The 27,426-nt window shown below is 36.9% G+C and overlaps 1 protein-coding gene across 1 annotated transcript in view; it reads left to right on the top strand.

The window, feature by feature from the left end:
* The window catches only part of LOC149376059 (fatty acyl-CoA reductase 1-like), a 128,995-nt gene extending 117,971 nt beyond the window's left edge, over positions 1-11,024 (top strand). The window contains exons 6-7 of the mRNA XM_089590133.1: positions 10,764-10,903; positions 10,966-11,024. Of these exons, the coding sequence (XP_089446259.1) occupies positions 10,764-10,903; positions 10,966-11,024 (199 nt within the window). The remainder of the gene's footprint in view (positions 1-10,763; positions 10,904-10,965) is intronic.
* Positions 11,025-27,426: the final 16,402 nt, after the last annotated feature.

Raw genomic sequence — 27,426 nt, 5'->3', positions numbered from 1 at the left:
GCTATCCATCCTACCTGGGAACAAGTGACCGGAGATTTTAATGATCTTTTGGTGCTATCACAAGAAAAAAAAACCGTTAAAAAAACAAAAACGGCTTTTATAGTACCACAAACGAGGTATCCTGCGTAATGCATAATTACAGTTTCAACGCGTAGGAAAGCTGGATGGTTATGTACATACATTGTATCAACGAATTTGGAAACTGGGAGTTAATACTGAGTAATGAGATTGATTTAAAATAATTTTGTTATAATAATACACCTAGGGCCATTCGATTAGTAGGGATTTCAAACGTATTCCACTATATGATTTCAAGCACTACGTGACGTTGCCATGTTGTTAATGGTGCACATTTTACGTAACATATGCTATGCATGAAAAGATCTTATTGGAAACTTGTACAAAGAAAATCATTCATCCTTTATACCGTAACCTACGAGCATATTCTCAAGCAATACCTTCTGTCTTGGCCACAATAAACCTCACGAACAGGATGAAGGTATACATTTATAGATACAGGCGTATGTATGTTTTTCATGCAAAAAAACCTGTGATGTGGGTAACAATATAAGTCGTAAGGCCTTACGCACAGTATCTCCTTTACCATCATGATGGCGCATAATCGCACAACATCAGCAGAGTTTATCTCGCGCAAGGAAGACAATAAGTCTCGCGATTTCCACAAGGGAGACAGCGCATGAAGGGAAAGGCAGGCGCTTGAGTACTCGCAAGAAAGGAAGGGAGGTTTGGTTAAAAGTACGAGGGGGGGTGCGTCGCAGCTAAGGAGGAATCCCTTTGCGCGCTTGTCACGTAGCAGTTATTATCCTGACAAGCCAAGCTGCTCGCGCGTATAATAGACCCAAGCTCCATAGAGGCACTCTCTGTGTTGGCTTTGCTTTGTCTGATCTACCTCCCTCTTTGGTACTTTTCGTATAGCATTTGTTTCGATCGCGATCTTGTAACTAAGTGTACGAGCGAGTGGAAGAGACAACGCGTGTACTTAACAGACAACTCTTAGCTCAGAGCTTATCTTTAAATCCACACTGGTGTTTTTGATTCAGTAGCTTGTTGGTCTGAAATAATTATTGCAGGATTTTAGAAGAAGTTTTTCGGTTTTTTTCTACAAACTGCAATTTTGAGATTGGCAACTTTTTCTAAAATATTGGCATAACTATAGACAAACGAGTATAACATATATTGAAATAAATGTGTTCTGAATATGTGCACTTGTCTGTTCAGACACATAGAGTTTATTTGAATTGATACTATTCGACTATTTGTGGTAGGAATTGATGAAATACATTGAGAAATATAGTCAGGGATATGATCATGTGAACGTGAAAAGGCATTTGCAATATTACAAAGAATTTGATGCGGAGCACGATTCATCAAAAACGAGTTTTCACAAAAAGTTCCTTTTATCATGTCAAGCCAGTTTTAAGAAATCAAATTTTCAAATCTGCAATAACTGAGGCTCTGAAATTGAAGTAGGACTGATTTATACAGTAAGTGAGCTGAAAGGTACATTATAGATTATTTTTACTCTTGTTATGATTATCTTAGTGATTATTTATGTCAATGATGGTTTAATAATAAAAACTAGAGTGCATCTTGATATGAACTAACCACTGAATAACTCTCGCAGTTGAAGGTAAGAAAAAATTATCTCCCAACTTTTACGCTAGGATAAGAGACACAAACATTCTCTGAGTTTAATTTAAATTTAAATTTTTAAAGAATTTTCTAATTACTCTTACTATCCCGTGTTAGAGGCTTGACTGGAAAAAAAAATTGGCTGGCAAACTCCGTGTTTGACGGTAATTTAAGTTTGAAAGCGCAGTTGGCCTACTATTCGACAGACACGTACCACTTTTTACATGACCCTCCCTCTCTCTCTTTCTCCCACTCCTACTGTACATGCGATGCGGAGCTCATTTCGCAAAACAGTTCTCTCTGGTGCAGATAAATCTTTTTATCAGTAGATCCCCGAACAACCACCCCAAACTATGGGCTACACATCTCACAAAAATCATTAAAACATGCCTCGTCTTCTTCTCCTCCTCCACTTTGTTGTCCAGCTGTGTATTTCCTCAACTTTTTCTCCGTACCATTTCTACGAAAATTTTCGATTATTTCTACTTTTTTTTATTGTTGCAGTTATAATCTCATTGATAAAAAACGAAACATCGTTTATTGTTCTGCCACGTTGAATATTTGTATAAATCAATTATTAAAAGCTAGAGCATTGCTTTATAATAACATCCCTGATCAGGACAGTGAAGTATGTTATAGAGAAACTAGAGTTCATAAAACTAGTCAAATAAAATTAAAGACAAGGGTAACAAAAGAAAAATAATGTCAGGATTGTCGATTCAAAGTTGTGGTTGAAAAGGTTCTATGCTGAATACATATAAAAGAATCGATGTAAACGAATAAAGAACAGTGGTAGTGCTATGGTCAGCCTTATCACTGGTTGTCTGACAAAAGAAAATAACAAAAGAAACCAACTACTACCCAGCCCGTTTCTTTTTCTCTTCCTCTTTTTGTTTTTTTTTTTTTGGATGCTGAAGACCACCTAGCCAGCAGGGACGTACGCGAAGACATGTAGTAGAAGTAAAATAGAGAATTGAGATAACAAGAAGGATGGAACGTAGGAGAAAAAGGAGAGTCTGGGGAACAAACGAAAGAAAAGAAACGGATCAGAAACAAATAATCGGGCATGGAAAATCGACGAATGGGCAGAGCACAAGGGAGGCGAGAAAAAAAAAACACGTGCAAAATAAAAAAAAGGTCCGCTGCTGTGGGCAGAGGTAAGATAGCTTCCTGCTTCTGGTTCTGGTAGCTCTGAAGGGGAAGGAAGGGAAGAGGACCGGTTGGAAGGGATGGTTGGTCGTATAGCGGTATTGGTATGTAGGTCAGCTCTTGGTACGGATGGCCGCTATAAATTGCCGTTAATCGAACGAATTAAAGAGATTTTCGTGTAGGGGCGTACTGCTGCCGTTCCTTGCTCTTTCTTTATGAGGAAGTGGAGCTGGGAGTGGCGTAAGCCCCAATGCAAGAGAGACTCCGTGTAGCAGGAGCTACGAGTTCGTTAACGTTAAGGTGGAGATGTACAAATTTCAAAAAGTCAAGTGTTACTATTAAGTTATGAGCGAGTTCCACTTGTAAAAGAAGAACAAACTTCGCCCTCTACCAGGAATCTTCTTTGTGATAAAACACCAACCGTATTTAACTTGGCTTAGTCTAATAAGTTACGCATAAGGATGTGACTTAGGTTGGATGATGAACTGGGATCTTTATGAAAAAATAGTATAAAAGGTATATTTATACACACAATTTGTATGATTTACCATGCATTTATAAGGTTTTGACTGAATTTAATTATTTATTAGTCCAATGTCTGGATAACGTGGGATGTAAAAAATGTTACACATATGTATACAAAAAATATCACCTTACTTATTCATGTATACATCAGATTCTTATTGAGATAAAAAGGTCAATAATTTTATTGATTTCTGGTAACATGATTGCTATTTCCAAAATACTTTTTGATAACCATTTTTAATAACCATTTATTTGACTCAAGATTTGACTATGTTAATTTGTATGGATTTGATATGGAAACTAATTCGACACCTCTAAACATATGCACTAATTCGGGTCCATTGAATTGCAATTGATGCAATTAATACTGAACATACTACACTTTATTACTAAGTCTGACATATTAAAAAAAGTACCACTTAAAGTGTATTGATAGTGGCACTTATTTTTCCAAACGTTAATAGAGGTATATGGTTCCTAGACTTAAGTCTCCAATAAAAAAGAAAAAAAAAGAAAGAAACTTCTTTATTTACATTTAAGGAATCATTAAAAAAAAAAAAATTTTGTCAGAAAGCACTCAAAATAGTTTAATGCAGAATAATCAATATCAGTCATGGTGAATATTTTTTTCAGCAAGCGCTTCAAATTTTTGATTGTCTTATAATATTGTAAAATTAAACGGGTTTCTCCAATTTGTTCCTTACGTCCATCGAGGATCAGAACAAAAGTATACGTTTTGCCCATAATTTCATAATTTATTCGATTGGCATGTCAACTGATGCAAAGAGAAAATAATATTTTTTCAAACAGCCACAAATAATATATGCATGGCAGATAAAACTGGAGACAAAAGAATGTTAGCGTTGATTATTATTCTAATGCGACTCTTATTCACGATCCACGCTCAGGCTGGGGAGTCAGGGAGCCACGGAAGCACGGCCAACTGATTGGTCTTGTCAATCCTAGCTGTCACGGCAATTCTTTTAAAATTAAAAAAAATAGCACCGGGAAAACGGGAAAAAAAGCTCTGCCTCACCACCCGTTCGCGCCCCTCGTTTCTTTTGTACGACGAGGCCGTCGTGTCGTGACCCTTTCATTTCTCTTTTTCCGTCGCCTTCAACACAAAAGCTTTTACCGCGAAAAACAGTTCCGAGTTATTGTAGTAGTGGAGTGCATACCGTCGATGGATTCGAGTTTTATACGTATATATGTATATGCGTAACACGCAAGCAAACACCATTGCGTGCATACTTTCACGTGTTGACACGTGAAAAGAACGGTGATTCATTTTAACAGGTTGAGCTTCTTTTTTTTCCATTTGATCCACAGCTAGCCTTTTTTTATTTGTGTCTTTTTTTATCTTTATTTTTCTCGTTTTCGTATAAAAAAAGTACTGCCATTGTAAATCTGTCAGCGGAAATGCTGTGCCAGGTTCACCGAGGTTCTGTATTCAGTTTTCGATTCTGTAACTATAATTGCTTGAGCCAAGTGCCGTGTAAAGGATTTCGATTTCGGATGCATATAAAAGTTTGGTGTAGCTCTTGTACTGAGCTGCTGTTTCAGTTGAGCTTGTTCTTGAATCAGTTTTTGTTTCTTTTTTTTTAAATCATTGGTGAGAGGTGGTGGTCGGATAGGTCTTTGCCAAAAAAATAAATACAATACATTGTTCTATAATAGATAATACAATAAGATTCAATTTCATGCAAAACACTTTATATAATTTATAATATTAGGAAAACTTGAAATTTTCTGGGAAAAATCAGATTTTTTTCGAACAAAAAAAAAAAAATTGGGTTCATTTTTTCTGCGCTAAATGAGTAAGATTATCGTGTTTAGTAGTAACTAAAAAAACTTCTTTCGTTTTTCAAACTCTCCTGTACACCAATTATTTGGTCAGAAATTTTAACTTTGGCATTATTATAATTTTTGGTATTTGTTAAATCAACTTATTGCCTAAAAGAGAGTAAAGATCACATTAATACCATTCTGTTACCGATACATGAGAAAGAAAGAGACAAAGTATAATTTAAAGCACATATTATGTCTGATTCGACAGTTTTTAATTTCAGTTCTCTAATATTCTCATTTCAGTGTCTCAATCTTTGTAAAGTATCGATCGATTTTGACATATATGTATACAGATATATATGTTTATCTTTATTCTTCTTTTTTGACGCCCACCAACGCTAAAAAAAAACTTACTAGTTGGTCAATTATTCATTCCGATTTTATTAATTTTAAAAAACGCATTTTTTAACATACTTTTTTATCACATTAGTACCATGACCACCAGGTCTATTCTAAGGCCGTAATATAGTCCAGGTTAAATGACACGTACGTGGCAAACACTCTTTTTCTTGTTGAGGCTGCAGTAAAAGTTAAAACGTCGAGAAAAATTCTGTTAAGAATGATTTATTAATTTTTCTATTTGTCTGTAAAATTGAAATATTTTTTATTCAAATTTAATTATTTATTATCCTTCTAAAATAAGTTTTTTATTTAGTTAACTGTATGACAGTAATATTCCACAGCATATCAGCTGTCGTAAAAGATAAGATACTTCCGTCAGTTTCCCAACATATTTAATTGCTCAAACATTCCTTTCTATTTTTTTGTATTGGTTTTCATGTGAACATACAATTAAACAGGGAAAACTATCTATTGTATGAAAAAATGTACGTGGCTTATTCCCTTAACAAAGAGATGATAAAAAAAAATTTGCCAGGCTTAGGAAAAAAAAAAAAAAAAAAAATGTTATAAAGCTTTTGAATAATTTCCAAAATATTAAATCAGAAAACAAATTACTAAGCGAATTATGATCCTGAAGCGTAAAGTGTGAACCAAGGGCAAAAAAGGGGAGATGCACTTAGTACTTGAGGTAGTCAAAATTAAAAGCGGTCTTTTGAATAAAAAAAATTTCCAAAAAAATGTTCCTCGATATAAATAAGGTGTCACTATCTTGTATAAGATAACTTTATAACAGCTGTTTAACATGTTATACGATAGTATGGCGTGATGCAGTAAAACGTATAGGTACTATCAAGTCGATAGATACGTTACTAACCAATGCTTTTAGTTAAAACAATAAACAAATAGCCTTTGCAGTCGATATAAATGCCACAAGATCAAGACACGTGGTATAAAAAAAATTGATGGTAATATTTACGAAACAATGTGTAGGAAAACCCGTAAATGGGTGAAGAGGAGGTTGTATTATTCTTTATCTTGATTTGTAATACGTGAGGCTTAGAGGAAGTTGATAAAGATATTAGTTTTCGTATCTAGCGGAGCATCTTGCAATGGCAAGCACCAGGTCTTGAACTCCTTGAACTTGCCCTATTTAGAAGCGCACCACGTGCAATTCCTGTTCCCTTTGCCAAGCGCATACCGGACCCTTACAAAACGTCCAAAATAGGAAAAGTACTATTTAGCCCAGCTTCGCAATATAAGAACTCATATTTCTCATTAACCTCGTGACAACCTACTTCATGACCAAAAAACCATTTGTTTTTTCCATATTTCTTTATGTTAATAATGGCGTTAATAATGTCATCCACAGAAATTGCAGTCACACGTTAAAAATATCAAGTTAACTGCATTATCTCTCTCACGTTCCGTTATGGGTTTATTAAGTTTCTTATATTGAGTATTTTTTTACTTGTTAATTGGCAGCAGCTTTTGAAACTTTAATTTATTTTTAATGTCTCTTTGTTTGCTACTAGAGGTAATTTTTAGAAATTTGTTTTGAAACAACAGCCTATTATAGCAGTATTAGTGGTAACGAAATAAGTGTTAGGTTCAGCTTGAGCGCTTAATCGAAGACCCCACTATAGATACCATTTTTAGTAGTGGGAGGTAATGCTTACCTGCATCGTGTATAAAAGTGGCTCGCTCACCTTGCAAATTTCTTAATACGTCGAGCAGTTACACTATAGTGTTCCAAAATACATCGTCCAGCGTTGTTAGATAGTATTGTTTTAAGTCTCCTGCGATATAGTCTATGGCTAGGCCTAGAGCTCGTGACGGCCTGGAAAAAGGCAAGGAAGTAAGTCTAACTATTTTTACCTTAAAGTTTTATTAACTTTTCTTCGTCTTTTTTAACTTAACAACTTATCTCAATCGCGAGCTCTAGGCCGGTTTAGTGGTGGGTGTCTTTGACGCCCAACGCTACTGTAGAAATCCCCTTTTTTCCTAAAATCCTGTAGTTCCTCGTGCTAGATTTAGGTATGCGCAAGAACCCCCTGAGAATATTATTAACCTGAGATGCGTTAACTCCACGCGCATCCCTTTCATTTCATCTTTACATTCACGCCCAAATACTAACACTCTTAACTAATTTCTTTTAGAATCTAACAGCTGCCGATTTGTTATCCTGATCCTTTCCTGACAAAAGTATCTGCCACCTTCCCGTGGTTTTTGTTGAGTAGTGGACGTAGAATTATTTCAGTATTTAGCAATTTCTGATGCCATGATTCTTTTAAGTTTTTAATAATTTTAAAGATTCAAAAAAAATTTTTCTAAGTTTTTTACGACCACTAGCCAAGAGCAGATTAAATTAACATTGAAAAAATAGTGTTAAGCTATTATAATTTTGTTTATTTAAATAACTTTTAATTAATGTTATTGTTTCATTAAAAGGAAATAGATGTACAAAGAGGAGGGCAGGAACAAGAAGAAAAATTTCTCGACCAGGAGCTGCATTATGGTATTGCTGGTTTGTATTTCACAATCATTGCTGTAGCAGGTTTTTTTTTCTCTATTAATCAGTTTCTTTCTCTATTTTATTATTAGATGATTCTTTTTTGTATTGCTTTTTCTCTGTGTCTTTTTATTTTTTTCTTTGGCTTTGTAACACATACGCACGCGTGCGTGCACTCAAAATTAGATACATACACTAACGTACGTCTCTACTGTTTTAAGTGTAAGTTAAGTTATCTAGTATTTTTTTTTTATTCACAAAATACATCATTTTGCGTTTATAAGCTTTATTTTTTTTACAAACACGCTTTATTATTTCATTTAAAAGCTTTGTTTTGTTATAGTTAGATGTAATGATCATTTAATTATCATTATGATTATAATTTCCAGTACGGATAACAGATTGTGTAGCAAATTTGTATAATGTAACTTCTTCATTATTTATTATCTTTACCTTTTAAAGTATTGTTTTTGCTGTGGATTTTACAGAACAATGAGCCTACTAAATTTCTATTGCAACGATAATTGCTAAAGTCTCAAAGTGTTAATTTTGCTACTTAATTGTAACGTTTTATCAAGATTTATTTTTTTTTGTACAGAATTTTACCAATATTTATTGACTGTAATATCATAAAAGTTTCTTATAAGTTCTGTCATAAACAAGACACTACTATTAAAATAAATTTGCACTTTTACTACTTAAATTTCTAATCTAATCAAAGTTTGCTTTAGGTCAGAATTTTTTCGAACTGTACATTTTTCTTCCCAAACTATAGTAACCTTATCTGTTTGAAAATTTTTCGTTATGTACAATCTGTGCATTCTCTTTTTCGTAATAGCAGAGCAATTCCAGTCAACAAAACCATTGTCTTACATTTTCGAATATATTATTATTATTATTATTAGTATTATTATTTTTTTTTTTCAATCAATTTTTTTCTTAAAAGCATCCAACTTTGTCTGTGTGTAAGAAGGATTTCTCTAGTCTTATTTCTTATCTATCTCCCTCACTCTTTTTCTTTTTACGTTTCATCACTTCTTGTTCTATTGTTATCATATTATTGTCTTCCCTCCAGCCACATTCTATTTTTCGACGACTTCCATGGCTTGTTTTAGCCACTCTACTTTATTGCCTAATCTTTCTACATGGTAGTCTTTGTCGTAGGAGCAGATATTTTCTTTCAGGATAGTTTTATTATATTTTATTTGAGAGTCTCTCGATGTCATTGCTGAAATTAATCTGTAGTGTTTTCACTCTTTTTGACGCACATGTGCTGAGAGTGTGGTTATGATTTTCTAGAGACGAGGAAAAACAATGTCTTTTCATGATTTTTTATTTGACTCCATTAACTTGAACTTCGAAATTTTGAGCTGTAAATGATGAAAAATATACTTGAATGTGTCCAAGAATCTTAGGTACTTAATGTTTTCTACAAGTAAGTGGTACCGTTATTATGTGTTAGGATATTGCGTGAAATAATTGGATTGATATATCAAGATAATTGTAATAAAAACATGACAAACACTACGCACTATGATTGCGAAAAACTTAAAAATATTTCGTACTATGTAGTAAAAGGTTAAATGCCTTACGAAGTTAGTCTTACTGATACTTAAACAATGTAAGATATTAGATAAAAATTAAAGGCACGTAGAGACAAAAGGTGCAGTGATGAAGTAATTACATGGTGGTTAAATACTTTAAGAGTGAGGTAAGAATGACTGAAAAAATAAAAGAGATGATACTGGATAGATTCCACAAAAATTTACTCTCGTGCACGATATGATTATTAAACTTCGAGAATCAGAGAATAAAGCCACTATGTATTTATCGCAGCAAAATATATGAGTAAGTGCTTGAAAATAAAAAAGCTTAGATGAGTTTGTGATTAGGAAAGGTGATGAGTAAGTTTACAAAGACATTGGCGATTTCATTAGAAAGAAATTGGAAACGGTAACACCAAAAAAAAAAGAGGAGTAGAGGAGAGAAAAGAAGCCATGATAATGAAGTGCTAGAGGTAGTGGCAAAAAAATTCGTCAGTATTTTTGAATCGCTCTCGAGATTACGTTTGGCTGTGGGTGCAGTTTCCACGAAGACTGGGAGGTGGACTTGATAAATGTGGAAAAGGAAACGGGTCGATTTCTTATGCCCTCGTCTTTTGCGGATGAAAAAATATATGTTTACTCCAAACCAATGGGATCTTAGTAGGGTCGAAAAATTAATGTACAATAGCTAAACTTGGAATTTAGTTTTGCTGCGCATACGGTTGAGAAATATCTTTCTTCAAATTAGTTATTTATTAGACGATTGGGAGACTTTATCTGTTTTTTTATTTTAAAATGCTGTATTGTGTCAGTAAATGACGGATCAGTAAAAAACAACCATAAGTTTGGATTTTATGATTTATGAAACGTTCTACTGTTTTTTAATGTATTCAATTTCAAACAGATAGTTTGTTTTAAAACGTCTTGTGTGAGTTACATCAAATGTCATAATAATAATATACAAATATTCTGTAAGATCTCCATATGCTAACCATTATCATACAATAATTTTGTGGATTTATCGATAATGTTTTCAGTAAAAAAGATGCACACAATTTACGTAATTTCAACACTAATACTTAATAATTTTTAATGAACATCAGCATATATCACTTTTTTACATGACTTATAAAATCACCTATTTTTGGTTTGGTCAAATACCGATAAAACTTTGGTAAAAAATGTTTTTGAAGAAACGATTTAGAGCAGAATTTCCATACAAGTGACAGCAAGCGCTATTTCACCGGAAACGCGTGCATTTCACAACAAATACTCCTGACGAGCTTTATTTTTCTCAAGACGCTACTACCACTGCAGGTCGGGGATCCCCAAGGTCTCGCTCCGTATGCGAATTTTTGGGACCATTAAGCGTATATTTTTCTCCCCCCGATCCAGCGACCAACAACAGTAGCAAATGCTGGCGAAAAACACAGGGTGTAGAGATAGAAAAGTAGGAAAAAAGTACGCACGAGAGAGGGAAAGGAAGACGAAGCTGGTGCCAATGGAGGAAAATTTCTTGGAGCTAACATTGTTCTTCAGCCGCGTAGCCAGCGTTTAAAGCGTTTTTGGCTTCATTTCCGCTCCCGCAGACCCCCTCTTTTTCTTCTAGTATCTCGATTGCACCGGGCGTTCTTCTTGTCTCTTGTATACATCTTTACCGATGGCTCCACGACCTTCTTTGTAGAGTACACTCAGAGTGTGCGTTGTACGGTTGACGCAGATCTCGTTGTGCCGAAAATTCGCTTCGTTTAACTTGAGAGGGAAAGCAGCAGCAGGTAGGTAGATATAGATAAATGGTGGCCTTTGCTGCTCTCTTCTTTCGTACATGCATCCCTCTGGCAGATGGCCAGCGGCAAACGGCATGGATGGTTGGCTTTTCTTTTGCAGGCACTGAAAGGTGTACAAGCATCGTTACTCCCTTCCATCTTGGATGACCAACGCTCGATTTTCCTTTATTCGTGTTTTTTTTTAAATATTTTAATACCTTCAAAGAGCACCCACTGACGTTCAAGTTAGCGTGCGGGAATGTAGGATTGTGCCTTTTTGTGAGCGATGGATCTGTATGAATGAGGACCTTCGGATCTAATAAAAAAACTTGGTGAACGATCGCTGCAAAAGGGCCCTTCTTTAGGGTAAATCAAATATCAAAGTGCTTAAAAAGGGAAATGTGTGAAGATTGTGTCGTTCGATCCAAAGTAACCAATCGTTGCACAGAGTGGCATTTATTCGTCCCAACGCGTGTGATGCATCAACTCGATACAAAATTTGATCACAAGGTGGCAGAGGTAATTGCGATCGTTAATGCAACAGAGTCAAATTCAACGGGCTCCCTTCCAAGAGCTGCACCCCACGTTTGTCTCGCGTCTGAGGTTGGTCCTCCTAATTACACGCTGCTTGAATTAGAGGTGTAGCCACACGTGGCTGCACAACGGTCTCCCGTGTACCTACAGCCGGAGGCGACGAAAACGAGCAACAGCGCCGGTCTGTGCGTAATCCACGCCGAAGCGTGTACTTTGTGCAAGTGCATGCAGTGGCAGTACGTAGGGTTAAGCGTGGAGTTCCAACTATACGTGTGTTTCGAAGTTTCAGATTCGTCGCGACGGCAATTCGGCACCCAACTTTGTTCGTCGTTGTATGTACGTGTATATACTTGCTGCACGCGTGTGGCACAACTGCGTTGAGCGTATAGATCCGTGTTTCAGGTGTATAGGCTTTGCACCTACTTCCCTGTGTTGTATGCTGTGGGCTAACCATCCCTCGTCTCATAAAAGGGACATGGTTGGAGAGAGGAAGAAGAGATTAGCGATACAGGGCTCACTCGGCTGTGCCATATAATTGGGGAAAATCCAAAAATGCGCAAAGCAAATATGGACTGTACCAAAATTGTTCACAACTCGGCTAACTTTGTGGGTAAGAGATTCCATACGTAATGGTGTTTCAAAAGTATAAATGGTTAATGTCTATAAAAAATTACGAGGAAGAGACAATCAAACGTAAAAATATGGATTTGGTTTGACATAATGTGGGTTTAAGATCCCAGGTTTTGTGATTAATCATCGTTTATAGCTTGATCGGTTTAATTCAGTACATGTTTTAAAACTCCCTTCATTCCATCCTTATATATTGTACTGAAAGCAGCACATAATTTTACCAAATAAAGTGGAAATACCGTTTATAATCTCTTTTTATTTTATCTCAAACATTAACAAAAGCGCTCATGACAAGGATGAATCAGGTATTTAGTAAAAAAAGACCGAATCTTGACCACAGAATTAGTCACAGATAAAGCAACTGATGAATGACTAAATAAATATTGAGCATTGGAAAGAAGACTATTAAATACGTAGATCAAAAATAGAGATACAGATACCGAATCTCAAAAAAAGCATCATATATAAAAAACAAGTTTCAAATATCGACAGGTACACAAAGTTAAAACTGATTCACGTAATAACATCAACACTCAGGCGAAAACAAAATTCCACAATCAATATTAGAAGCAGACCTGGCTCATTGATTGAGATGCAGGGCAGTTTGAAAAAATGACATGTAGTGTTCGAACTTAAGAGAACACATATAAGGGTCAAACAAATTTGGAGCTTGATAAATTTCACGTAAGACTTCTAAAAATGGAATAAATGAAAAACTTTTTTTTATTTGGTGGAGGTAGTTAAGTCAAGTAAGGATATCTTTACTAAAAATTCAAGCTCAAAATTGCCATACTGACTTCTGTAACACAGTATGTTTACTATGATCCACGTAAAGCACCTCTCAGAGAGTTAAGCAAACTAAAACTTATTTTCAAAGGATCCACGGGTGTATAGAGCCGCGATAAGTATTTTCAATCGTTTCAAGATAATCGTACTGCAGTGTCAGGACCGACATTCACCATCACCGTAATGTCGCAACATCCTGCGACTCTTCGTTGTCGTGCACGAAGATACAGAACCCACTTGGTAAGGTCGTACGTATAAAAAGTGCAACTCGCAACCGCAATAACAGCAACAAGCAGTCGGTACAGCGCAGAGGAGCATATTAAGATGCCTGTCGGGCCTGAATGACTTTCCGATAGCTATACGCAGCGTGCCAGCCTCTTTCCTTCGTCTTCTGCAGCTGCTGCTTTTCATTCCTCTTTTATTGTGCCAAGGAAACGGGGTCTGCATATCTTTTCCTCCTCTTTCTCCTCTGCCCAACCGCTCCTACCCCCGATGCTATGAGTTTACACGAGGATGGCAAGAGCACCTAGTCAGTCAGTCGATGGCGTGTAGGCGTCAAAGTAGGTTAAACCCCTGCCACTCTGCAGTAGCTGCTGAAATACTTACCATCGCGGCTTTGTGCCCCCCCGACTCGGTTCTCCATTTCCACTACGCCATTGTATGTATTATATCTGCCAATCGACTCTAGTAGCCACTCAGCCCCGTATTAGGCATTTTTATTACCATTCGGATCCGAACTTTCGACGGTAGTCCCCTACGGCCCAAAAGTTTTCGAGGTTCACGTTTTTCAGACAGGGGATCAGGATAAGTAGATTCCACTGAGAATTTTTAATTAACCTCCATGCCAATGGCGTAAATAGATGGTAGTGGTAGTTTCGGGATTTCTCAACTCTCGCGTACCTGTTTTTTTTTTTTTTTTTCCTCTTTTTATTCCTATGATGATCATGAGAATGTCTCCTAACTTACTAATTTGGTAGAAGAATAAGGTCTCATATCTCTCCAGTGATCAAGGCAATTTTTATCGAGAGAATCTTTCTGGAAATAATTACTCGTCAAAAAGCCAGAAAATACATAAGCACACATAAGCGCTTCTTGGGAACCACTACGATCCCCGTACCCAAGAGTGGGGTATTAACATTCACCCCCTTGTAAAACACGGCCATTTGAACGATCAGCAAAGTATGTATACGCGCCAAGCGAGTTGAGCACTAATTAACTTTGCTTTCCCACGAATCAAAGGTAGAGACCCTCTCTCCTCACACTGCACCTCCGTATGTCTACACAGAGATAAACGCGCAATTCACAATTTACGCCGCAGTGGCGCAAAACACCAGTGCTAAAGCGAGAAAGAGACTCTGATTAGCACTCACGTCCGGAACACGTAGAGACTGCAACCACTTTTCCCCGAATACAGGTACAGTATAGGGTGGGGGGTAGGGGATGTAAGTTTGCGCTTAAACACCGGCAAATGTATCACTCGCAGGGGACTCATTAGCATTTAAAGTGAGAAGGGATTTATACGGCGGCTGCGCGCTCCACTGCTGGATTACACGCCGCTGCTCCGAATTACTCTCCGAAGAGGGAGATTCTCTTAGCTTTACACGAGGAGGGATCGACGAGGGGGATGAGCTCGCGACGAGCCTCGGTAAAAAAAAAAAAAACATGAGTTGACTCGAGCTGATTGAAAACAAAAATTACAGGTGACAGTGATCTCCTACCAGATTTTTTGAGGGAGTCTGTTTAAGTATGCTGGCTGAGTGCGATATTACGTTCATGTAAACGCGCACCTTTTTGCTAAACGTCAATTTTTTTTCGTATTACGTCGAATGACGCGAGATTTATTTTGTCCTCTTTTTAAGCTCTTTCTCCTTGTGAAACTGCCGCTGCTGCTATTGACACGATAAAACTTGACCAAGTAAATTGAACTTGGCTACGGAGGAACGAAAATTTCTCGTGACACAGGACTCGCAGGAGGGAGAGAACTGTGTCCTCTCTTCCCTTGTCGTTGCTCCCCTTCAGCCGAGATGTACGGCGGAGGGAACTAGAATGGACGTGGACGGAAGGGTGGACGAAATAAAGTTGGCGACATGGGAGGCACTCGTAATAGAGTTGCAGTGATAGAAGAGAGTGTTGTACCAGCTGTACGGTGTAAAAAGGAGAGAGAGGCAGCTTTTGTGACTTTATGGGTCAAAGCTCTTGTGTCACGGTAAGACGTAGTTACCCAGTTTGATAAACAATTTTATATATTTATGACGATCGATTGAAAGCTTTTTTACTTTAAGTTTGAGTAACGTGTTAGTATGGATCATGAGCCCTTTTCCCGAATTGCGTGTTTATATGTGCTAATGACACCTTGAGGCGCTTTGATCTTCAACATTTTTTGCGTTAGCTTTTTGTTTTTTTATAAAAAGACTTGATTCCGTACGTAAAACTTTTAAAATCTTTCAAAAATCACAGATTGGATTTTAAAGTGACAATTGGTCAATTAGATTGCAAAATACTTTTTCAAGATTGAAAAAACATGAAGTTTGTCATGTCGTACTCTTATTAGACTGTTAACGCGGATAGTACAATAACTAGGGCTATTTTGACAATCTCTGTGACAGCTCGTAAGCATTCAAAATGATAATGTACAAGAACAATTCTTTCTTTCTCTGTAACATAAGATTCCTTACCAACTCGCACCACAACTTTATTGGCTTTTCTTACAGCTTATGTACACACATAAGGTCCAAACTCTATTCTCATGGTTCCTACAAGTGTAGCCATCACGAAAAAAATGATTATTTGTGCTAAAAAAAAAAAAAACAAGAAAAAAATTCTCGCACTTTTTCTCTCTCTCACGCACACCTCTTTAAATAGAACAGTGAATTTAAATTAAAACCCTTCGTAATATAATTTAATTTTTACTGAACTTCCTTACTAAATTATTAATTGCAACACTGGTGTCTTGTAAGCTACGATGGCAATAATTAGAACTCGCATTAGAATCTTATTATTTTTTATATCCTTGGCTACGTATCCCGGAAAGGGACACTTTACGGGTACCTACAACACACTTTGCGGGAAAAGTAATGTATAGGATCTACAAAGACCCGCATAAATCGCTACATAATACATGTACGTACCTACATTTACATAATTATGGTGTCCATGTGAATAACAACTTTACATCACGTTTCGAATATTTTGAAATGTCTTTTTTCCTGTATCACATGAGTTTCACGTCCAAAGCTTCTTTTTATACGTTCTCTTAGTATACAAAAACAGAAAAAATAGTAAAACAAATGGTTTATACACGGTATACAGCCAGTGTTAAATTGGATTCTGATAATCATTGCTCGAGAGCAAAGAAAAGACTACGTCAAAATCAGTGATAGATGTTAAAAAAATTTTAAGATCCACGCAAGTAATCTTTTCAAGAGAAATACTAAAAGATAGATAATACACAGACTAATAAACTCACAAATAGTTGTACATTAAAAACAGACAGTCAAGTAAACTCAATTAATCTAAATTAAGTAAACTTAATTTAGCAAAAAAAAAACTTGTATTTGCTTTTTTACCTCATAAAGAGAGTTGATGAAGCCACTGTTTTATGTCTTTCAATTTATTTGTTGACCCACCCATAGTTGAAAACATTGACAAAAAAATGCAACTCAGAAAATAGAAAGCCACAACTTCTCATAAAGTTATAGTTATTCATGATAAATAGCAATCAACTACGATTTTCCATATCCTTCGTTCGTTCAATTTTCACTTTCCAACAACCTTGATTACAATTATCAAACTAGCAGATTAGAATCTTAAAACGGGAAAACTCCTCCAGTAACCCGATCCCTTGAAAAATTCAATTTAAAAAAAAAGGGCCGAATCCTGAGGGTGTACATACATTCCAGAAGCCTGATGCTAATCTAAATTAAAAAACCCCCGAGTGTGCGGCTCCATCTTTGCCTTTGCACTTACAAAAAAAATCGACTTAGCCCAGCAAAATGTTTCTTTTTCCTAATTACAGGTAAAGTCTGTTGTCCAACGGTAGCAAAGCCCCACCGAGTAATTCAAGATCCGAGCGAGATCGCAGAGATTTTAAACACGTGGCCACGGCTTGAACCAGGACGGTGAGAATTTTCAAGATACAAAAAAAAAAAAAAAAAAAAAAAAAAACGATTGCCGGGATTACTCTTGAGAGCATTCATGCGTATACAATCATCTCCCTGGCTGTCGACTCAGTTTGAGGACTTCTCGCCTCCGTAAACATCCTCCTTTCCAGCCCACGATGCGTTAATGGGGAGCAACTGCTTCGAGTCCCTCACTGGTCGATTGCGTCTTCGGCTTTAGATGCGATGCAGCCGTCACGATAACGGCATCGCTAATATTGCAGGAGCCCTCCAAAAGCCTACTTGTCTCTCCATTTCACCATCTGCAGCTCCAACGCTTTGGGAAAAGGGGGAGGGCTAACCACAGCGTGGTCTCGATATTGGCTGGTAATGGCTAGTGCGCGCCCGGTCGAGGACGCATGTACGTGAATTATCGTCGCTAGGGCGGTTGTGGCTACTGGATGAGTTTCAACTAATTTTCCCGAGGATTAATCGGGGCTCCGAGTGTGCTGCTGGTAGTTCCGTTGTTACGACGCTATTGAGTAACCGTGTACAAAGAACAGGGGGATGCTTTTATGGTTCGGATGCTCCGCAGGATGAAGGAGAAAGACGAATGTTGCTGGAAGATTTAGAATAGTGGGAGTGTTCGATTAATGGGACGAAGAAGAAAAACGGATCTATGAAAATAAGCGGAGCTGAGAGCTAATCCTGGTTACTTTTTGATAATTTAAGGCAGTTCAACTGCTTTGTGCTTCTCTTTTTTCAGTCCAGTTGGACTGCTTGCATTATTATTTTTCAATTGGCTTATGAACGATTTAAGTGGTACATGACGCTCATTAGCTGGAAAATCTGATTTCAAATGTCAAGTGCATATGCCTTAATTCTAAAGACTTCTCAGTCTTCAACAGTCAGATCACCAATCGCTATGCACATATAGATGTCAAGCTACATCTTTTGGTAAGAAAACTCAAGTAGAATTGTGGGTACATAATCGTTAATGATAAGGAAGTTTCTTCAATAACGAAACTTAATTTTTCCCTTCCAACATATAAATGCTCTTCAGTATTAAAGTTTGTCTCGTCACAGTTAACTCACACTTCAGACTTACAGTGCAATATATTAAAGAATTTAACTAAATTCAATTCCTTTTTTTCTATAAGAATATTGGATGATGGTAGAAGGATATTTAAAAAATTTTAGAATTCGGAACTGTAGAATTGGTAAATTGGGAAAAGTTAAGGTAAGAAAAGCTAAAAATACAAGGAATGTGATATCAGATAAATAAAAATTTGGTGAAATGAAGCTTCTTATTGGTTAAGTAATTAGGATGAACGAAAATCAGAAGAAAACAACTTCTCTCTTGGAAATAGGTTAATTTTTTTTTCAAAAAACTTTTGATCATGCAAACTATCTGAAAAAAAACTTCTACAATCAATATAGACGATCGAGTGAAGATATACTGCCAAAATGCTGTAAACACTATAGAGATAGTAGCTATGGCCTCCTCCAAAATTCACTCGTACTAGGTATTTACTAATGCCAGTAGTAAAAAACGAACTACAGAAGGTGCGCTGGTTTGGAGGAACCCAGCGTGCACAGACACATCCCTTCCACACAAACGTTAGATGTAAATAGAAGAAGCAGAGTAAAATTCGCCGGAAGTTTGGCCTCTTTCCGCCACGTCTACTTCGATTCTATGCGAGAAAGGCAAAGTTTTTAATTGGAATTAAAACTTTTATATTTACCACTGTACAAATGAAAAAAATGAAAAATCAACTTAGGACTCAAAAGAATTTCCAGGACGGAAGAATCGGTGTCTGTCTTTATTTCTATGTACTCTCGGATCCTCTTCTTTACAAGTATTTAAAAACTCAAGCATAAACGTATACTTTTTATTAAAGAAAAAAAAATATCCAAATGTGAATTTATCTCTTTAATTAAATTTTTGCTTATGGCTTAAAAATAAAAAAAAATAAAAAAAGAATCGTAAAAGTACATAATAGCATTCGAATTCTGCACCACAAAAAATTTCGAGAATCTGCATTACGAGCGTGCTCTCATGGAAAAGGAGAGTGACAAATTCCCAACAAGATTCCGTTCCCCGATCTTTTTCGCTTCTCATACGATCGCTAACTTCTTGTGGCTGCTTTTTTTGAAAAAAAAACCTGAGTTTTCAAGAAGGACGCTTCTTTTCACACTCTTTTTAGCTCTTCTTTATCTCTTTGCCTTTTGCCAAACTGTTATATAGCGTTTGAAAGTTGGCATGCCATGGCAGTAATGTCGAATTTCAGTTAAAAAAACGTAAAATTTTTATTTTCAATCATTTTTACGAAAATCATTCAATTATTAAGTGCACGTGTACCATTTTTACGAAGCAAACAGTGGCGCACGTAGGCTGTTTGTTTGCTTGAAAAGCCAGGAATCTTAAAACGTAAAAATGTTTGAATAAGAAATTCAAATTGATCTCTACGTACATAGCAACTACTGACGGTGAAATTTATGAGAATGCACAAGCATACGTGTTTGGGAAAAATTGCTTGCGTAACGCTTGAGCGTGATAAAATCGGATGGTGTTCAATTTCATAACACATTTCATAAGACTTTACTCACTACTCTCGTAAAAACTAGTTGAGGGGTTTTCCAATCAAATTTTCGAAATTTTACAGCGCTCGGAATTCATTGTCGATCAGTACCTTTTTAATTGAAAAATCCAATATGTATGATACAACAATAACATTTTTAGGGGACAGAATGTAGCATTAAACAGTACTGCGTCTCATTAAAACCTGAGGGTTGAATTTTTAATTTCCATTTCTCATTCATCGCCCACTTGTGCGATGATCCCTGCAAAAACGGGCAAAAAAATATTTTGCTCGATCCGTGAAAAAAATTTCAATTTGTTTTTCATCCAGATATCGAAACGAGCGTACCAGTGTCGGCACAAAAAAGATTTACGCTAAAAAATCCAACCCTTCCAGAATTAATCAGACCAGCAGAATCGTTATTTTTTTTTTTTTCTTTCATACCAGATTGATACACGTGATAACACGAGAGCAAGTTTATGACGACGGCGTGTACGTGATTCAAAAAACCACGATGAAAGAGGAATCGAAGAGATACATCTGTGAAAAAAAATGTTTTTGCTCGTCCATCCCCGTGCGACAGCACAAAATAATGTCCAACTCGAAAATGTCTGTTTCACGTCAGATTTGATAAGTACATAAAAAATACATAAACTATATTAGCTTCAAAGTGATTCTGAAAGAAAAACTGCAAAATACAGTTCTCATTTCATTACATTCACAAGTCAGTTCTATAACATAAGCTAAACCTTGCGGGTATAACACTGACGTCCTTAAGACACTCGTTCCGCACTTTTGACATCCTGGACAAGCCCAATTCTTCGTCTAAGCGGACCAGCATACCGCACACGCTAATTATATTTTTGATGAGAGTGAAATGATCGAGATGATAATTTTTGTTAAGATACCATATTCTGAGTGTCAAACAGTACGTAGCTAACAAAACTACCTCGCACCAAAAGATGAGAGACAAAAGATGTTCTTTTTAGAAACGAAAACTTTATTTTAAAAATAATAAAGCTGATCTTAACAGTTTCAATATTATGTCTGATCTGAGGAGGATGCATACTTTTCTTAAAACAAAGCAACAATAACTTTTTAACATGAGAACGCTCGTCGTTTATATTCAAGGACATTTTTTTTATTTTACTATATATACAAGACAAGAAAACTTTGTCATATTTTACTTTAAATTATATGCTCGATTGATCCAAAACACAGTATTTGTATTTGAAAAACGAATAGTGGCACCTGTTTGGTGAAATGGAGAATACATATTCGTACTAAAACAAATCAACGGAAAAAAGACTATAAAGTGAACAGTGTACACACAACTTCCGCACTCCTGTCTCTTGGCTAATGTATTCCGTGAGTACAATATGGTCTCAAATATTACCTGTCATAAACACAAATCCAATGTACCTACAGAAATACGATTCTCTTTGCAGTATCCCATGGAGTAGGAGTAACTCAGCATCATAAACAAAGCACCCGAGCCACGTGTCTGTAACAGATATGTCTAGGACTATCTTTCTCCGAGGCCCCCACACTTCTCGTACTATCCTTGTGTTTACGCAAAAAAGAGACTACGGGGCGTAAAAATTTCTCTTTGATCAAAGGGTCTTATAGTAAAGTACGATCCCCGGTCTTTTCCCTTTACCTAACAAAGGGGGAAAAAGGGGAGATCCGTAGCCTGAGGGCTTTCTTTTTCTTCTCACATACGGCCAGAGTTTCTCCTGCTCGTTTTTCTAGTATTATGGGCGTACAGTGCCTCACCTTTACTCTCTCTCTCTCTCTCTCTCTGGGATAAATTTGGCTTTCTTGCTCTACGTCAGCTAGAGCTACTACTGCTGCGGCTGGGAAATTTTTTCGTACTTACATGAGGGTCCCCCCTTTTTTTATCTTACTCCGCTTTAATGCTTTATCGGTAGTGGGGCGTTTCGTGATATAAATCGAGTAAACGCTGCTTCTTTGAGATAAAGCTGATGTATAATAGGGAGCAAAAATTCTAAAATTTTTTTTCTTTTTTGTACGAAAATGAGACACTAAAAGCTCATTTAGGGAGCCAAAAAGTCGTGAATGAGGGCTACCGCAGTTCCTTTGAGTCTCGCTGGCATTCTCTGATTTTTTTCTTTCCATCCGTTTTTTCCTCTGCCACACTTTTGCGGTTTAATTGTCGAGCGACGAAACTAAAGTTAATTCACTTTTGTCTCGGCCAGTGTTTTATCCGATACTAATGATCTTTTTCTTTCTGTTTTTTTCTAAAGAGAAAGGTTGCATCAAATCGCTACTGCGAGGACCTGTCATTCTAAAGACAGATGAAAAGTAATCACTCTCTGATTACAAAGAAGCTTACTCTCCAATCTTTAACCAAGCCATCAAAATTAAAATCTTTATAGACTTGTTGTAAAAGGATGTTACAGCCCTGCTTAGAAACATTTCAGCACTGCGTGTGAAGTAACCTCTTTGCGCCGAAGTGTTATTGTATCAAGATTTAATAAAAGTTCTGACGATTTGATTATTTTATTTAAAGTAGCAAAAAGTGACTTGAAATGCTGATAGTACACTCAGTTAACTATCCACTTGGGTAATTGACACTCTCAATACATTTGAAGTTCAACTTCTTTATGTTACGCGCAGTGTGAAGTAGTACTTCACTGCGAAGTTCAACTTCTCGAGCAAACTAACGATGCACAAAAATTTAAAAAAATCAATCGCTTATGGCTTATACGATCTCTTGGTTTATATGATTTTAGTGCACATTATGTTAGTTCTACTTTTGTTAATATGGTCAGTTTCTGGAATCTTGTTCCAATAATAACCATTTTCTTTCCTTAATTACTACATGTTAGAATCTTGCCTCTTTTGTACATAAAAGAAAAAATTTGATTGAAAATACTTCTACCGACTCTGTAATTCATCCATTGAACTATCCAAGGAAAAAAAATAACTGCGTTAAAAACATGCACTTACCATGCTGACGCTCAGTTGTAATACAAGAAAGTTATTCCATGGATATACCCTCACCACTGAGCCACCTCCATTTACTCCGAGTAAATCCTTACGCACTAGTGCCTGTAGTGCCTACGCCCACACTTCAGACGTAGGTAAAAAAAGAAAATAAATTCAAAAACACGAAGCAGCATCTTACGTGCGGGCGAAAGGACTTCGACTTAATCCCTCGCAGAGAGAAGTACAAGAGACGCGTACGGAGTACAGAGAAAGGCTTCGGAAAAAGGGGTTCCTAGCGAGGGAGGAGCATACCAGGAGGAGAAGGGAGACAGACAGACAGAGCAGAGGGTGACCGTTCTCGCCGTCACTCCCTCACGCTCGCTGTCTCCCTTGCCAGAGGCCAGCTTGTACACAGTAGTGCAGAAAAGGGTGGCAGCGCGCAGTGGCACCCGACGTGTTTTCGGGTAGAGGGAGAGAAACAGGAGCTATACTGGCATGGGTGGGAGGCTTCGCGCATCTGGCCGAGCGCCCGCAGTCGAATCGCGGACGTTGACTGAAGCGTTTCACGCGCGCGAAGGGAACACTGGGTTTTGGATTTTTTCGAAGCTGGGCGCAAGATCTGTTTTGTTCTCGTTAGTGCACATGTGGGACCAGTGTTACGAATGAAGTTCAAAGTGATACTGCTTGGTGTAATTTCGATTGGCCAGTTTGCCGATCTATCGGTAGTGGCTGCGTGGTGACGATCGGCAGGTGACTCGTTTGGTCAAAATGAAAACTCGAAAGATCGGAAAGGTTCTTGTTTTGGTGGTACGGAAAAAATAATGCGAATCGAGATCGGGTAAAGTGTGGTATCGATAGATACCAAAGAACGACTGGCACTGCTGCTTTTTTGAAGAGGAGACAGGGTTGTGCGGGTACTTCACCGGCGAAGTGTCAAGCTTGGTAGGAGAACTTGTTTTCTGTACTGCCAGACAAAAATATAAAGCGTTGTCCGATCGGGTATTTTGGACTCCTAAGCGAGGGATCCGAGAAAGAAAGAGATTGTTCTGCTCCGTAGGGGAGCCGTTGTTTTTATTTCTGACCTTTGATGACTTGTCGCTACGCACTTTCTTTTTCTTCATTTTTCTATTTTTTTTTTTTTTTTTTTCATCGTACCAGGATAAGTGAATTATCTTTATTACGTAGCCTTTACGAAAACAATAGTTGGGGGTTAAGGAATTTTCAATCAACTATGATGCTTTTATGCTACAAGAATCATTAAAAATGCAAGAAATAGAATCTGTGTTTCTGATCATGTGACTAAAAAGATTCTTAATATGGTTTTTGTTTTTGTATTTAAAAAAAAAATCATATTTCATTTATACTTAATTGGGTTTGTAAGTAAATTTTTACTAACTATTCTATTCATAAAAATATTTTTCTGCATTTAAGATTAAAATTTTACGTATGCTTGTACGATAGATTATTTTACTATCATTGTGTATACTTTTTTTTCATTAAATTACTTTTTATCGATACATAAAAAGTATAAATTAAACTTGAATAAATACTCGAGTTAAAATTTCAAAATTGGTTAAAGGTTAAAAAAGTCAAATTAACTGTTTCAAATAAAATAAAAATTTAAGCTCAGGATTTTACATGAAAAAAGCTATTTTGATTGAAGCGATACCTATAAATAGAATATAGTGCATTTCAATTAAACTTCTTTAATTGGATTCTATGCATTTATTATTTAGTTATGCTCTACATTTAAATTTATTTACCAGCACTTTCAAGCTTAGTATATCACAGTAAAAAAAGCCGTCTGAATTATCTAGTGCACCTCTCAGGCCAAAGTCTATTAATAAGACTCAGCCAAAAAGGACACGTGCCCAAAAAATCCATTTAGCTTGACTGAACATTAAAACCTGACCACTCGTTAAAGAGCGAATCAGCGCACCGCCACTGGTGAACTTTCTTAATTAAAATCCTATAATGAGAGATGAAAATAAAAATCTGAAGCTCACATCGGTGCGAATGGCACCGTATTGCTCCAACGGTGGGCATGAATAATTAAAACAATAACAGGAATTAAAAGTTTTCATTAAATACGTGTGTGCAGTCGCGCGTTCATTTGACTTTGTCAAGCGTACTTAACTGAGATTGGCTCGCAGCGAGTTGCAACTCCGCTTCTCACCCCCCCCCCCTTTCTTTCAAGTTTTCCGCATCATGACTCGCATTTCCAATACTTCAAATGTCGATGCTTTTAATTTCGATAAAAACAATTATTTTTTAATCATTTTGATGCTTAATAAAACTGCCCGGGGGTACTTGATTGTTTAAAAACGACTTATTTTTTCGGTAAAAACAAGTTCATTACGTTTTCATTGTGTTTTACCAACAAATCGTTAGTTTCGTAATAACATAGCCCAATAGCCTTTCGTTTTCCAACTGACGTAATTACAAGTTAGACAGCTTCTTCAAAAAAAGTTTCACGTTTATGAAGTCAAAAAGTTAACAACAGTTACGTAAAAAAAAAAAAAAAAAAAAAAAACAGCAAAAGAATTAGTCAGCTAAAAACTGTTGACGATAAATTTTGCTCATTACTAAACAAGTCGACTAAACTTTTGCAGGTAAAAGAAACAAGTTTGAGACAAAAGCATTTCAAAGGGAAATCATAGAGCTTGTACAAATAAACTTTTTAATCTCCAGTAAAACGGCTAATAGTAGCCCCGACGAAAATTAATTTCCACAGGTATATAATTTCTTTCTCTTGAATGGTGACAATGTCCCTGCCAACTTTACGACAAAGACCAACACTCCGGCACTCGCAGCTCGTTTGAAGGGTACTTTAATAGCAGTGCCCACAAAACCCTCCATCGATTAAATACACGGTGCTAATTTAAACTCTCGTCAAGTAGAAAATTACAAAGAAAAGGCACACAGCACCACGTTGTGACCCACTTAATAAAAAAAAATCACTTGCAAAAAACGCTCCAACAGCAGCTCGCCATTCACGCGTTCGACGCGTTTACGACCATTCGGTATACGGCAGTCGTTTACGATCGAATCAACAGCCATGCAGTCGTCGGCGCCGCGTGTACACGCGTAATCGCAAAAAGGAAAGTGGTGGTGGGAAGACACATAAATGAAAGCGCGTCCAGTGACAGCAACAGCCTTTCAGCGCCGATTTACACGGCACCCCGTATTTATCCACCGAAAGCGCTTTTGTGCCCCGCATCCTGCCGTCGGACAACATATGTATATATATATATATATATATATATATATATGTACGCAGATGCCCGTGTTTTATTCCAAATTAATTCACGCCTAGAGCTCGACGATTGAAAATGATTTGTCGAGCCGAAAATGCACGAACACCACGCGCACAGGACCGAACATACGGTGGTACGCACTGTGTGCGTGGGTGGGCATGCGCGCACTGTCGTGTGTGTACGCCCGCTCGCACGGACGGTCCGTTTAATTACGAGAGCTCGGAAATGAAATACACCACGGGGCGGGCTGTTAATGGATGCGGGCTACTGCCTTTTGCTTCTGTGCCTCGAGTCTAGTCCGTCGGCGAGCGGTAAAGTTCCTTCGGATGGCACTCCGAGGGTGTCCTTTTCGGGGTTCACGAGCTGCTGTTGGCTATATTTTTTTTCATTTCGTGTATTTTGCCAAGTGTTTTTTTTCTTCTTTTTGACTCTCGGCTTGTTTGTGTATGCGCATTGATTATTTTAAGCGCGAGTTGCTGGCTGGTGCACTTTCGTTATTAAAACGAATGAGTTACCGTATTCGGTGAAACTGTCTCATTGAGGCGGCGATACCGTTGAGAAATTGAAATTTCTGTTCGGGTGAATGGCTGCAAGCTTCGCGTTATCATCACGTGTGTGCATTAGAGTATTTGATTCTTTTTTCGAGCGAGTTTTTGGAAAAAATATGATTTACTTGAAACAGCGTTTGAAGAAGCGTGTCTAGGCCACCGATATCTATTCACTCTTACGCGATGATGTGAGTTAACTATTTCAGACTCAAGAAAAATCCAATGATTTCCTAACTACTAGGTGATATTTTTATTTGTTACCTCGTAAAAATTTTTTGTTAAGTAATTTTTGTGTTTTTTGGTCATTCATTATTTTTAGTCTTGTTAGTCTTAATTGGGGTATCAAATATCTCGAGATTTAGAAAAAAAAACACTTTATATCTTTAACATGGATTGGGAAAAAGCTATGATATCTAGTATCATATATTTAACATATTTTAACGTATACTATAAATCAGATAAAATAATACCAAGTAACAAAGAATCTTTATTATTCTTGTAACATTATTTTTTCCACACCTGACTATGAAATACATTCAAGCAATCCACAGTCATTATTATCACAAAACTCTTGACTATTATTTTATCTATCATTAAAAAAATATATACAAGTAGGGCTTTCGAAAAAGTCTCAACTACACATCCTAATAAGATTTTTAGTGCCGAATTTAAAAAACAACTGTTTCTACTAAGCTGGAAACTTT

Source organism: Copidosoma floridanum, unplaced genomic scaffold (assembly GCF_036245765.1).
Source record: "Copidosoma floridanum isolate Cflo_tuat_1 unplaced genomic scaffold, Cflo_Japanese_pri ptg000001l, whole genome shotgun sequence".
Classification (NCBI taxonomy): Eukaryota; Metazoa; Arthropoda; class Insecta; order Hymenoptera; family Encyrtidae; genus Copidosoma; species Copidosoma floridanum.
This window is presented reverse-complemented; position numbering and strand designations above follow the sequence as displayed.